Below are 15,735 nucleotides of genomic sequence, written 5' to 3' on the forward strand. Positions count from 1 at the left end.
CCTACTGAAAGCAGGTGAGAGCAAGTGTGTGTGTGTGTGTGTGTGTGTGTGTGTGTGTGTGTGTGTGTGTGACTGTGTGTGTGTGTGACTGTGTGTGTGTGTGACTGTGTGTGTGTGTGTGTGACTGTGTGTGTGTGTGTGTGTGTGTGTGTGTGCGTGCGTGCGTGCGTGCGTGGGGAGGGGATGTTGCTCGGGTCGGGACGTTGCTCTGGTCGGCTGTTCTCCATAAATCTGCAAATCCTGATGTGCATGCATTCCTAACATGCATTGTTCCCGAGTAGGCCAATGCCTGTTTATAACCGAGGTAACGGGTACCACACTGTGGGTACTCTAACAACAGGTTCAACAAGTATTGCATAACCGGCTGCTCGAAGGGTAAGTACTGTGTATATTTATATATACACAAATTCATACCGTACACAAGCACTTGTAAGTGGATTTAGATAAGATTGGCTGCAAAATTGCACATATTTAAAATGTGTGTCTGTGAACTTGTATGTATGCACTGTGACTCACTGGTGGCGTTGGTGCGTACGTAGATGATGTCACTCTTGGCTCCGTGGATCTGGTGCTCGTCAGAGGCAGACAGCTGGGTCTTGACCATGATGGCGTACTGAGTCCAGGGCTTCAGAGGTCGGATCAGGTGGCCAGGCTCCTGCTGCTCCCTGTGTTCGGTGGGGCGGGATGGTGGATCCACATCTGCGATCACCCAGCTGTTGGAGCCGCAAGCGTCCTGCCCATCAAACTCAGTCACATTGGCATAAGGCCTGGGATGAAGGGACACAAGAGACACATTGAGAGAGTGTTGGTAAAAGTTTGGACTTACAATAAGCTTAGATTGATCAAGCTAGACCACTACTCGCTATTAACTCTTCTTTTGCTGGGGAATTCTTCAAAATAATGGTGCTAGAGTCCCAGCAGATGAGGCAGATTTTACTCTGAAAAGCCTCGCCTTCCGTTAGAACCCCGAAAACCGGGAGGCATGATCTTCAGATCACGATCTTCTTACCTCACTCTACCTCCTATTCTAATCGGGACGTAAACAAGGAAGTGAACGGCAGTGCGCATGCACGAAACACAAGGAGTACGATGAAGAAGGAAAGGCCAACACAAAAAAATAAGTTTTTTTTTTACATCAATAAAAAAGACCTAAAGACACCTATACACATCCAAGGCACCCCGTGGTTTTGATTCTAAAGTTTTGTATACACCTTAGCATAATTCGTTTTAATAGTCTGTACATACTGTAGAAAGTAACTGCCGTTACGCATTTGTAGTCGTGTAAATAACTGTAAATCAGCTAATCAATTCAAATCCCATCTAGTTTGCTACTTATCAGAAATAGAAATTAAAAATATTTATGTGGAGGTTTTTCTGTTTTTAGTCCTGAACCATTATGAGGGCAGAATTACAGACTTGTTGTAGCAATCAAGGATTGTGGAAGAGATGTCTGGTTTGAGAGACAGTGAACTGGCCCTTATCCAGGTACTGTAACAGTAACCCACAAAGCATTTCACTGCAAGTTGTGAAGATAAAAAAGTAAAATGTTGTTGTTGATGTGATAAAGTCCTTGGCAATGTGAGAAGAAGCCCTGGTGTTTGTCAGATACATACGCTTCTTTGTAGAGCACCATGAAGCCCAGCAGGTCTCTGTAGTCTGGAGGCCAGAAGGGTTCCCACTTTACCATGATCTTATCCGACAGTGTCCTGATCTGGGTGAAATTTAGCCGCTTATTCTCACCTGGTAAAAAAGGGACAGAGTTTTAGGTTGTGGTATCATCCTTGTAGATAAAAAAGAAAGAGAAATTGTTAAAATAAAGCAATCATCTCGTTCAGCAGCCATCACAAAATCTGTGTCTCTTACAGGAGGCCAGGTCACCGTTGGTACGGATAGCGATGTCACTCTTAAGGTTACGCTCCCGGGTTCCCGTCACAGCCTCCATCTTGCGGATCTCAGTCATGCAGAGCTTGGAGTTGGAGTGGAAGAACATGCGGCCGTTCTGGATGGTCAGGTTGTGCTTGGACCAATCCCACAGCTGACGCAAGTTCTGGTTGTCCAATGCATAGAAGGAGTAGACACTGAGAGAGAGGAAGCGTGAGAGAGAGAGAATGAGAGAGAGGGGGGGGTGGGGGATCAATAGATCCAACCGAGGGCTGATGCAGGATAACCTTGGACAACAACGACTGCCTGGGTGATAATCAATATACATGTTACACTATGATATTTTAAACTCACCTACATATGTATTACAGTCTTCGTCATACACTGCCTTTGTCAGATTTGTCAGATATCGCCTTGATGAACAGTATATATCTACTGTTCATTACAACTCAAGCACAGTTTCCCATCAAAAAGAATAAAAGCAGCCGAGGTTGAGAAGACGACTTACTCTAGCTCCAGCTGCTCTCCCTTGATGACGCGCAGCTTGCGGAGGAAGGAGAGGGAGACCAGGGCGTAGGCTCTGCGGATGGTCAGGTAGCCTGTGATCTCTTCCAGCTGCCCCAAGTTAGCCTCCAGCTCAGCTGCTATATTATCTACAAGGAAAGTGAGATAAGTGGTCAGACAGACAGATAACCATAGTGTCCTCAAAACAGCGAACAAGAAAGATAGACAACCAGTGGGTTGTCCGTCTGTAACGGGAGACGGGTTAAGAGGTCAGAGAGACAGCCACAGCGTTTTCTATAAAGACAAAGGAATACAGTTCTACAGAGAGATGGTTGGACAAACAGGTTGACTAACAGTGGGACAGCACAACAGACAAACACGACACCCAGGGTGTGAATCTGTGAAATATGAGCTATAGATTCCTCCATAATGTTAATACAGGGGTAATTAACATACATTTCATCATCCAAACATCAGTTGTAACAAAATAACCTGACAGGGGAATGATAAGAAAAATGAGAGAGAGAAAGAGAGGTCTACACAGAGAGTCGGCCTAGAGCAGACATTAAAGCCTGGTTCATGATTCCTTTCGCCCATTTGCACGTGAGCTTTCGCTGTCTTAATCTCCATTTTGAAATAATCCCACTGAATAAGATGTTTTCATTCAGGCAATTGTCCACACACAGGCCAACCCACAAATGGGAGATTTGTTTCAGGAGATGGTGCCTTGTGAGACCAGGCGAGCCATGAACCAGGCTCAAGGAACGGTAGTACTCACTCCCCCCTCGAATCTTGATGATCATGTTGCCGTTGAGGACGGTGCACCCTCTCAGTTCCTGGGCAGAGTTCACAGAGTCCACGGTCTTATTCCCCATACACAGCTTGGGACACAGGCCTGCACACGGTGAACACTCCAACCTGCACAAAGACACATATACTCACATTAAAATCCAAGCCTTGAAATTAACACCAACTGAAAGCAGGTGAGAGCAAGTGTGTGTGTGTGTGTGTGTGTGTGTGTGTGTGTGTGTGTGTGTGTGTGTGTGTGTGTGTGTGTAGCGTTGAATAGCGTTGTCAGCATGTAGAGTGGCTACATTCGGAACCCGACTCCATCACGCGACAAGGTATAAATCAGGCTTTGTCTAGAACACTTTACAACTGAGTGAACAACTTATGGGTTTGGTGTCCTGACTGAAGACTCAGGGACACGACACATTGCCATTGACGGCCATGAACCATCCTTACGTCTATTTGATAAACAGGGACACTCGATGCATTCCTGCAAACCTGTCAGACAGACTACAACGTTCATAACAACTTACCATAATGCACTCCTCTCACTGTTGTTTATTTTGCATTCCTACATAACAAGCTAAGTGCCATGAGACATTGGCAGGTCACTAAGGTCTCTGGGCGATGCTTTAAGTGGAAGTGAACAACAAAGTGGGGTTAGACATACTGTATTACACAGTGAAAGTGACTGCTGAATTGCATAATGTACATACCACTGTGAGGGAGAGGGGGGCTGGGGGGCAACAAATAAATAAAAGATCAAATAAAAACACTTCCTGCCCTGAACCCATATGAAATGGAGAAGGACGGAATGTGAAGGAGACTGGAATGTGAAGGAGACTGGAATGTGAATGTGATGTGTTGGCGCTGCGTGGACCAGGACACAGCATGACACACCCTTATGAAATAACAAGACATCTTTTCTGGGGAATGCAAACAGTAAACATCTGACTGGGCTGTGAAATGGAATAAATTACATCCACTCACACGTGTGCACGCACCCTGTACACACGCACATCCAGAGACTAAATCCCTGTGGCTCCATGTCTAGACAAAAACTACCCCAAAAGGCAGATGGACATGACACGGATGACCTGCTTTTAGAAATATGATGCATCCTCAGATTTCTTTACAGTTGTGCTTGTATTTTGAAGAATCATGAAAAAATGTATTTGCTGGGGCTATAGCGACGAACAGTTAACCGTTTGGCCGCCAGGATTAATTCAAGAATGATTACTATATGCCAGGATATCCCCCCGTTCAACCATAATTGGGGAATTGGAGATAAAAGCGACTGAAAGCGTGGGTGCACGGCGCGCAAATCAAGATGGGGCAGTCCAGTGTTATGGCTAACAACGGATAGTCATTCGAAGCTAATGTGAGTAGCCTTTCGACTAGATCGGATTTATACAACTGAATAAACGTAACTTACGTTTATTGGTGCTTGACGAGACTAATGATTAATGTAGGTTACGTTTTTCGGCGGGGAAAGTATTAAGGCAATACCACATGGACTCTAAAGGCCGACAGTCAGTCCCAGGTTTGATTCCTGAGCGGCCAGACCACCTGCTGCATGTCCTCCCCTATTCTCTCTTCCCGTTTCCTGTCTCTCCACTGAACCCGTCAAATAAAGGCTCAGAAAAGCCCTCCAAAGATAAAAAATAAATACCAGTAGCTCCTTTCATTTATTTTTTTAATAAAATAAAAATAATCAGCAATAGGATTATTGGGCCAAATAAAACAGCACCGTGGAATCTCCATTTGGGAAGATGGATTCAGATAAATCCTGAAATTAATCCATTGGCTTTTAGAAGCGTAATTAGATTATGTAATCTGTTCTCCAAGGCTGAAGCTCCTTCCCTTTTATTTTTCTTTACATATACAGTCACATGCTCCGCTTCACTTCTGTTTTTCATGCAACACAGACATGCACATGCACAGAGCCCAATCAGACACAACAAAACAACATGGCTGGAACCCCAGCTGCAGTCCCTAAAGGGCCTTGCTCAGTTTCACTCTCACTCTCTCTCTCTCAAAGCACACTCTGTGGCGTCCTCTTCCTGCAAAACACAGACGCACATGCGCACATGCGCACACGCGCGCACACACACACACACACACACACACACACACACACACACACACACACACACACACACACACACACACACACACACACACACACACACACACACACACACACACACACACACACACACACACACACACACACACACACACACACACACACACACACAGCGTGGCCTTGATAGCGTTGCCTTTCAGGAATTCATTCACAAAAGCCAGGACCAGTGTAGCGCGCAGGCCAGAGACACACCACAGAGAAAAAGGGACCCACCACTTCATTCACAAATGAGCAGCAATCTGTGTTTTTTTTCCCCCTCAAGCCCTCTCCAAAGAACATAATCCCTCTCTTTAATTCCACTTCTAGCCTTGACATCCGTAACCACACAGATCTGGTTTAGACATAAGCTAAAAGGACCGTCGGTCGGTCCGTCTGTCGGTCGCCACCACAACCAGAGACAGCTACAAGCACCCCTCCGCGCGTGCCCCCCAAAACCCCTCCCACTTCCCCCAACCCACACTCAGCAATCAAACTAACTACCGATCTCTCTCAACTAGCTACTTCACACTGAGCCACCCCCCACATCCCCAAACTTCCCAAGAATTCCTCACGCATGCTCCTTCTGGGGACAATATCAGCAATAGAGCACCGAAGTCCTGACGTCACTGTCTGTAGAGGGCGCCAGTCCACAGGTTTGTGTACTTTTTATTTGCATTGAAATCCCCATAGGGGGATTTTAGATCTCTTCATATAAGAACTGTGTGTGAAAATAAACCGAACTGTGAAAATAAACCGATCATCCCGGCCTTTTCACTCATATGGATATGAAGCATCGACTGAAGGTGGAAATGTACAAATATACCCAAAGAGTAACACAATAAGCGCTAGAAACGAGTCAAACAACCCAGAGACTACATTTCTGGGTAGGCGGGTGGCTGCAGCTGCCCGTAGCACAACAGAAACTGACATGTTAACTGATTCACCTTTGCAATGGATCCCATGCCCGGCATCCCGAGATTTGTTTTATTCCGCAAGGACTTTTTTTGGAACACCGCAAGGACTTTTTTTGGTGTTTGACTGTACTCTGTTGCTGTCTTTACATTTATGTTCAATAAACGAATCAATCAATCAATGAAGTAGAGTGTGGGAGAGTAGAGTAGAGTGGGAGAGGCGAGTATGGGGAGCTGTGTGGAGGAGAGGAGTGGATTCGAGGTGAGGAGGAGGAGGGGTGGACTGAGGACAAGCCGACAGAGTTGCCTCAAAATGATTCCTGGAAAAACAGATCTGCTAATGTGCGGCGAGGTGGGGGTCGAGGGGGAGGATGTTAAAGAAATCCAATCAGGCTTCCAAAACTCAGGGGTAAGGAGACAATGGCATCAAAAGGCAGCCTTAGCAGCCACCTGTTTAAAGCAGCCCCTGAGCTGACTGAGCTGTGGGCAGGGCTGACAAAAGCAGCTATTGTTCACTGCAGGGGCCACCAGAGCACTGCATGGGCTCCTCGTTCACTAGCTCACCCTGTATTAATGCTGTGTTTATGCTGCCCTTATTATAACCTCCCCTTAGTGACTCAATACGTACACACACAGGCACGCACGCACATACACACAATTACAACAAACTGGCACGTTTGTTTGAAATCCCTACACAATTCAATTCAAAGGAGCTTTATTGGCATGAGAAAACATACGTTTACATTGCCAAACCATCAAAATACAATTAAAACTGTTGAGAAGTATATACAGTTGGAGGGGGTACAGCAAGTAAACAGAGCTTTGTCACATTGCATCGTTATATACATGTTAATGTTTTTTTTTAACAAATAGCAGCATTTTTTGCAGTCACTTTAGGACAAATAGCAGTATTTTTTTCTCAAGACTATTTAATAGTTTAGATTAAAGGTAACAGCCCTGTTTACATGTGCAGTAGGTCTACTTGGTACAGATAGTAGTCCTTCCTCTACGCACAAACACGTGCGCACACACACACACACAGCCCCCCTGCTCCCTCAAAAGTCCCAGGGGAGCCGTTTTGGTCGTTGGCTGGCCTCTCTCCTACTATCTACCATGATGCTAACAAATGACCCATTACACAGCCGGCCTCTCCAAGCTTCCATCGCATTAAGCTCTTAATACCACATATCAGTCCCCCACCCCAACGACTTCTGTCTGAGTGGAAACAGTCTGTAGTGAACGCTCCAAAACAACAAAAATAAAGGGAAAAATAGACAGGAGGATAGTCCCCGTCTCTCTGTCTCATTCTCTCTCTCCCCCACATGGAAAATCACAAATTCAGCTTCTCAAAATGTAATGCTCTAGTTCAGTGCCTCTCAACCTTTCCTGGCTCAGGGCCCACTTGTAAAATCTTGAAAGTCTTCGCCGTGGCCCACCCATCTGACCACTTAACAAGGCAGCCGGTTGTGTTAAGTGGTCAGACGCCACGTGCATTTTCAGAGCATGTTGATTTGCATGATCAGTCAGTCGACTGTGAATGAACGAATGTCATGTCAAAGTGTTTTGCTAATTATTTGGTTGTGTCCCACAGGTTGAGAACCGCTGCTCTAGTCGCAGTGCAGGAAAGACCGAAAGAGAGAAATGTTTTGAGCCGTTGTATTGAAAAACACAGACAGACAAACAGCCTGGGTCCAGCTCTTAAAGGGACAGTGTTTATCTGTCCGGCTGAACTCTGTGACTCTGGCCGTCTGCTAGAACCATCCAGAACACACAGGCCACAGCTGACTCTTTGGTTTGGTCCAGGGCCCGGCGGAACCCGACGACCACACGCACGCACACACACACACACACACACACACATACTGTACACGCACACACACACACGCACACGCATACACGCACACACACAGACACAGACACACACACACCCCACTGTGTTGCTTGAGCCTCCAGGAAAGACGAACAAATTCTGTCATGGGTGTTAGCAAAGGTCGAATGCCTAGAGAGCACATTTAGCTGTCTGTAAAAACCCAGAGAACGAGACAGAGATAGAGAGAAAAACGGAGGGGGTAAAAGGCACGGAGGAGGACTGCCCATAGCCTGTGCACGGCGTGTTGTGCACCGAAAATGGCTGATATACAAGCTAAGCACAACACATTGTTCCCTTGCAGATCGTCTACTGTTGGTGCGTGACACCAGCATGCAACCAAGTATAAATCAGGCATAAGGAAGGGGATTGTTTTATTTCTATTCGGTTTAGGAGAATATCTGCGATGCACTGTCAATGCACAATCAATGTGATGCGAACCTCTGGCTCTCCTGCCTTTTCTACTGTTCTCCTGCCCTCCCAACACCTAGTCCATTTCCATCCAAGAAGTGTGCTTGCGTGTGCGCTTGTGTGTGTCCGTCTGGCTGTCTAGATGGGTGATTTGTGTGTCTGAGTGTAGCTGGCTGCTGCCAGCTAAGCCACTATGATGACGTTCTCTCCTACTGAAACCAAACCAACACACACACACACAACACAGTCAGGCCGTGATGTTGCAACTGCAGCAGAATCCTAATGGAAAAGAACTTTCTGGTACAGTATATCACATAATGCGCCCACGACGCACGCACGCACACGCATGCATGCACGCGCACACGCACGCACACACGCACACACACACACACACAAATGCACACACGCAGCTTCTGCCTCATGCCTTGGGGTGTATGACTGAGCCTTTAAGCAATGTTCCTCACTGCCTAAGCACCTGATAATCCCTGTAGGCTGGCACCATGCAAGGGAAAGTCACCGCCCCCCGAGCCCCCCCACCCCCTTTCCCAAGTGCACGAAACACACACACACACACGTTGGATGAAGTGTCCTTAGTCCTGTTCCCATTGGGTGTACAGGGGACTGTTAATCTGTTTTAATATGGGGTGTAAAGAACTGCCCTCCCGCTCTGTGTGTTTTGTGTGTGTTATTTACCTAATAAATAGATCTATTTATACCTCTCCCTATCTGGACACAGTGGATATTTCCCCTCAGACTGCACCTGGAAAAAGCAACACAGCCTTCCCGAGGCCAGAGTAATGTAGTCACCAACACGTTCCCCACACACACACACACACACACACACACACACACACACACACACACACACACACACACACACACACACACACACACACACACACACACACACACACACACACACACACACACACACACACACACACACACACACACACACACACACACACACACACACACACACACACACACACACACACACACACACACACACACACACACACACACACGTATACCAGAAACACACAAACACCATCAATCATCCAGCAACCTGTGGCTTTTGGCCTCGCAGACATCTCTAGCACACAACCTGCTGCTATTAGCTCAAACTCAGAAAAACACCTCTGTATCCATCTTCTCCTACATGCCTTCTCCTCTTCCCTCCTGCTCCCTGTGCACTGTATCCATCTCCTCCTACATGCCTTCTCCTCTTCCCTCCTGCTCCCTGTGCATCTCCTCCTGCATGCCTTCTCCTCTTCCCTCCTGCTCCCTCTGTATCCATCTCCTCCTACATGCCTTCTCCTCTTCCCTCCTGCTCCCTGTGCATCTCCTCCTGCATGCCTTCTCCTCTTCCCTCCTGCTCCCTGTATCCATCTCCTCCTACATGCCTTCTCCTCTTCCCTCCTGCTCCCTCTGTATCCATCTCCTCCTACATGCCTTCTCCTCTTCCCTCCTGCTCCCTCTGTATCCATCTCCTCCTACATGCCTTCTCCTCTTCCCTCCTGCTCCCTGTGCTCTGTAGCCATCTCCTCCTACATGCCTTCTCCTCTTCCCTCCTGCTCCCTGTGCTCTGTATCCATCTCCTCCTACATGCCTTCTCCTCTTCCCTCCTGCTCCCTGTGCATCTCCTCCTGCATGCCTTCTCCTCTTCCCTCCTGCTCCCTCTGTATCCATCTCCTCCTACATGCCTTCTCCTCTTCCCTCCTGCTCCCTGTGCTCTGTAGCCATCTCCTCCTACATGCCTTCTCCTCTTCCCTCCTGCTCCCTCTGTATCCATCTCCTCCTACATGCCTTCTCCTCTTCCCTCCTGCTCCCTGTGCATCTCCTCCTGCATGCCTTCTCCTCTTCCCTCCTGCTCCCTGTATCCATCTCCTCCTACATGCCTTCTCCTCTTCCCTCCTGCTCCCTCTGTATCCATCTCCTCCTACATGCCTTCTCCTCTTCCCTCCTGCTCCCTCTGTATCCATCTCCTCCTACATGCCTTCTCCTCTTCCCTCCTGCTCCCTGTGCTCTGTATCCATCTCCTCCTACATGCCTTCTCCTCTTCCCTCCTGCTCCCTGTGCATCTCCTCCTGCATGCCTTCTCCTCTTCCCTCCTGCTCCCTCTGTATCCATCTCCTCCTACATGCCTTCTCCTCTTCCCTCCTGCTCCCTCTGTATCCATCTCCTCCTACATGCCTTCTCCTCTTCCCTCCTGCTCCCTCTGTATCCATCTCCTCCTACATGCCTTCTCCTCTTCCCTCCTGCTCCCTGTGCTCTGTAGCCATCTCCTCCTACATGCCTTCTCCTCTTCCCTCCTGCTCCCTGTGCTCTGTATCCATCTCCTCCTACATGCCTTCTCCTCTTCCCTCCTGCTCCCTGTGCATCTCCTCCTACATGCCTTCTCCTCTTCCCTCCTGCTCCCTGTATCCATCTCCTCCTACATGCCTTCTCCTCTTCCCTCCTGCTCCCTGTATCCATCTCCTCCTACATGCCTTCTCCTCTTCCCTCCTGCTCCCTGTGCATCTCCTCCTACATGCCTTCTCCTCTTCCCTCCTGCTCCCTGTATCCATCTCCTCCTACATGCCTTCTCCTCTTCCCTCCTGCTCCCTGTATCCATCTCCTCCTACATGCCTTCTCCTCTTCCCTCCTGCTCCCTGTGCATCTCCTCCTGCATGCCTTCTCCTCTTCCCTCCTGCTCCCTGTGCATCTCCTCCTACATGCCTTCTCCTCTTCCCTCCTGCTCCCTGTGCATCTCCTCCTACATGCCTTCTCCTCTTCCCTCCTGCTCCCTGTATCCATCTCCTCCTACATGCCTTCTCCTCTTCCCTCCTGCTCCCTCTGTATCCATCTCCTCCTACATGCCTTCTCCTCTTCCCTCCTGCTCCCTGTGCTCTGTATCCATCTCCTCCTACATGCCTTCTCCTCTTCCCTCCTGCTCCCTGTGCATCTCCTCCTACATGCCTTCTCCTCTGCCCTCCTGCTCCCTGTGCATCTCCTCCTACATGCCTTCTCCTCTTCCCTCCTGCTCCCTGTGCATCTCCTCCTACATGCCTTCTCCTCTTCCCTCCTGCTCCCTGTGCATCTCCTCCTACATGCCTTCTCCTCTTCCCTCCTGCTCCCTCTGTATCCATCTCCTCCTACATGCCTTCTCCTCTTCCCTCCTGCTCCCTCTGTATCCATCTCCTCCTACATGCCTTCTCCTCTTCCCTCCTGCTCCCTCTGTATCCATCTCCTCCTACATGCCTTCTCCTCTTCCCTCCTGCTCCCTCTGTATCCATCTCCTCCTACATGCCTTCTCCTCTTCCCTCCTGCTCCCTCTGTATCCATCTCCTCCTACATGCCTTCTCCTCTTCCCTCCTGCTCCCTGTGCTCTGTATCCATCTCCTCCTGCATGCCTTCTCCTCTTCCCTCCTGCTCCCTGTGCATCTCCTCCTACATGCCTTCTCCTCTTCCCTCCTGCTCCCTGTGCTCTTATTATTTCCTCTCTCCTGACACGTTTGTCACGTCCCACTCTCGATACGTATAACTTCACGTTGCCGAAACGTGCCGTTTGCATTCCTCTAACGTGTTTTGGGTTATTTATTGAAACGCAGCAAGGCAGGAGCCGGTTTATTGACAGAGTTTACAAGCTGGGTGTTATGCGCTAATTAGACACTTTGCATCTACAGTATAGGGGGGGTGACAGTAGCACGGCTGGGTTTATATGCTCCACACATACATAATCATCTGCACAACAGTGAGCACATTTTGGTGACACAACCTGTTCAAGTCGCACTACACTTATGGCAATTGAATGCTGGAGATGTTTAAACCATTAAGACTGGACGCTAAAATCAGTAGTTCTCAAACTTTCTCTCACCACGGTCCCTCAAATTAATTTGACCGCGAACCCCCATCTGAATATGTTCTGTACCAGGGACCCCCAGCAGAGAAGATTTGAGTTTAAAGGACAACTTTAGTTTTTTTTCAACCAAGGTTCATGTTTTAGGTTGTTATTAGAGAAAGTAAATGATGAGTGTTAATGGTTTTTCATTTGCTGCTTTCTTTTGTTTTAGCGATTTTAGCTATTTTTGAAAGGGTGGCAGGGCATCCGAACATGGTCCTAAATATGTATTTTATTACAAAAAAATGTGATTTATTTTTGTATTATTTACTATAATCCTACTAGACCCCAAGAAATTATATCTGGCCACAAAAGATCACAGGATCTATTGAATGTGACAAACTGACATATTGAGCCTCGACACACAGTATGGCATCCCCCTAGTACCTCTACCTTCACATTCAGTAGATCCTGTGATCTTTTGTGGCCAGATGTAATTTCCAAAAGGTCTAGTAGGACTATAGGAAATATTGTTCGCTGTAAATCTTTGTAAAAAAGGACGTATTTAGCCCCATGTTCGAATGCCCCCGCCCCCCTGTCAAAAATAGCTAAAATCGCTAAAACGAAAGAAAGCAGCAAATGAAAAAAAATTAACACAAAGTTGTCCTTTAAAACAAATCAAAATTAATCAAAATATTTCAACCACTTTCAAGAATTTTCAAAAATGTTCAGAAATAGCATATGTACAAGCAGTCAGATCTGCTACAGTATTTTTCAATAGCCAACGCTAAAATCTAAATTGACACCGGTGCTTTCCCGGTTTTAATGGGCTAAAAGAAACGTGAATGCTGCAATCTTTTGCAGTATAAATGTTGGAGACTTCATGACAGTACAATTCATTAGCACTAGATGTGTACTGTGTCAGTGACACTAAACATGTTTAGTATGTGGATTAGATCCACAACTGAGTTTAGTCTGTAGCATACATGGACCAGACTTTGCTGTGATTCATGTGGACTAAAATAATACTATAGCAGAGGACCTCAAAACATGTCCATGGTGGCTGCATGTACTGTACCATGTACAGTTGGGTGCCACCGATATTGTCCCTTATCATTTGACCCATTTAGGCCTGACCTCAATTTTTTTTTAAATCCTTCTAAATCCTCCAGTTTTCTGAAATAAATATTTTCACGATTTTTCAAAAATAGCAGACCTACAAGCTCGTAGCGCGCCACTCGGTGGCGCGCTATGAGCTTGTAGATCTGCTATTTTTCAATAGCTAAATTATAACAATGTTTAAAACACCAAAAGGGGTTCCCGCCCAAAATGGGTTAACTGTCCTTTTGCGCAGATCACGCAAACCTCAGCAAAAAGAAAAGGACAATATCGATGGCCTCCAACTGTACATACTGGCATTACACTGTGTCACATCCACATGCACTCGCCTGAATTGCCGTTTCACTTGTTCAAGTGTCAAGACATGGTCAATGTCATTACAATTAATGAATTGACCGATTTTAACTTCTCATGAATAGGACAGTACAAAGTATTGCTATATAAAGGGAGAACACGACTGGTGGCCTGAACATGAATCCACTGCATTTGTCAAATAAACTAGTGGAAAAAAGTGCTCTTACAAATGGCCAGAGTTGGAAATTGATTGAAAAACTGTGTTGAAACGGTTAAGCCATACGGTATCACAGCTTGACTGAAAAACGACTGTGGACTGACTGCCTGCACGGTACGGTATAGTGACTGGCTGTTCGACTCTCACGGTCCATTCAAAGCGGGCCCGTCATATACGTGAATAATGTTTTGTCACTTTAAGCCAAATACCTTGAACTTTTTAGAAGTAAATGCTCAGTAAGTGAGAATGAATAGTTGGTTATATATAATAATTTAAAATTGGTTGTGTGTGTGTGTGTGTGTGTGTGTGTGTGTCATGTTTTTCTTTGATCTTCTAGGCAACTATGATTTCCAAACCTTGCCAACCACAGCAAGAACATACCAACCTGTTCCCATCCTGCGTGTCTGTATGCTAGCGGGTTGCTCAGAAGAGAACCCGGGGACAAGGTCACAGGTCACACAAGGTCACCCCTCCTGCACAGCAGGTATTTTCCTCCCTTCACATGCAATTAGTTGGGTTATGTATCTGGCTGTGTTAGTTGGGTTATGTATCTGGCTGTGTTAGTTGGGTTATGTATCTGGCTGTGGGGATCCTCGCCGACGGGTGGAAACCTCATCATTCCAAAATTGTAAATTTTTAGGACGTTTTAAACAAAATAACATATAAATGTCAATCGTGACTATGATAACAGTCTGAAAAGGAGCCGGCCGGCCGCTGTGTCTTAATCATGTATATGGGCCATTCTACAAATTCAAATTGCATACAATATGATAATTGAGTGTGCCTTTACTAAATATGTGTCCCTTAGATCTGGTGCAACATGAATATGGTAAAAGAAAATCCAAAATAGCATACAAATTTCACACAATTTCAAACTCTGAATTTGAACCAATTCGGTAGAATGGCCCATATAGTACAGTATAACTACAGCTGTACTGTATAGATAAATACAGATGTTTGTCTATTACCATACAGTATACACGTCATGTCTTCTCTGTGAAGTCAACCTGCTTTCTCACAGGGAAGCTGGAGACTTTCCATAGTGGATCCCAACCCCCCCTCCCCCCCTTCACATTGTGTTTGATCAACTTCCAAACGCCACCATCTGTTGCGCGTAATGTTATTGTGAGTGTTTAGTGTTCACATGACACCTGTGATGAACATGAGGTCAGGGGGTATTGTTGCGGGCGACAGTTACATCTAAGATCATGTAATGAAAGTCACTGTCAACAATGTGGCCATGTTGATGGTGGTGTCACTGTGGGATTAAGCCCTTAAGCCCTATATTATACTTTGCCGTATGATGAATAGTGAAAATAAGCAGTATGACTGAGTGAGAGCAGCATAACCTCTATAAGGTCACACAACGCATAGTGCAGTGCAACACGTTGCGAGCTTGTAGATGTTGATTTCAGATTTTTGGCCCAAAATAGGGACATGATAGATTGAAAGCTATGCCCATGATGCGCCAATGCGCCTGGCATGGTAGTAATGAGGATAAATCATTTAGAAATATAGGACATGTTGTGAATTGCGTGTGAAGGTTACTGTTTGTATGAGTGTGAGCGTGTGTGTGTGAGCGTGTGTGTGTGTGTGTGTTCTCAATTTGGAGGAGGCGTTGTTTCCTTTATCCATGATTTATGTCTGCTGCCCTGTGTCTGACATGTCAGCTGTACTGTATGTAACGATGCTTTGCCGTCCATGCACGTTGTAACTGGCTGCTCTCCTATTGTCAAACTGCACTGGCAGTGTTTATGTCCTTTGTACAAGGTATTCCTGTACTTCTCATTA

At 46.6% G+C, this 15,735-nt stretch overlaps 1 protein-coding gene across 1 annotated transcript in view; it reads right to left on the reverse strand.

The window, feature by feature from the left end:
* The window catches only part of insrb (insulin receptor b), a 118,173-nt gene that overhangs the window by 25,186 nt on the left and 77,252 nt on the right, over positions 1 to 15,735 (reverse strand). Inside the window, exons 5-9 of the mRNA XM_079506355.1 lie at positions 3,164 to 3,303; positions 2,390 to 2,534; positions 1,864 to 2,078; positions 1,614 to 1,740; positions 517 to 767 (exon numbers count right to left, since the gene is read on the reverse strand). Coding sequence (XP_079362481.1) covers positions 517 to 767; positions 1,614 to 1,740; positions 1,864 to 2,078; positions 2,390 to 2,534; positions 3,164 to 3,303 — 878 coding nt within the window. The remainder of the gene's footprint in view (positions 1 to 516; positions 768 to 1,613; positions 1,741 to 1,863; positions 2,079 to 2,389; positions 2,535 to 3,163; positions 3,304 to 15,735) is intronic.

The sequence above is a fragment of the Electrona antarctica genome (assembly GCF_951216825.1).
Source record: "Electrona antarctica genome assembly, chromosome: 7".
Classification (NCBI taxonomy): Eukaryota; Metazoa; Chordata; class Actinopteri; order Myctophiformes; family Myctophidae; genus Electrona; species Electrona antarctica.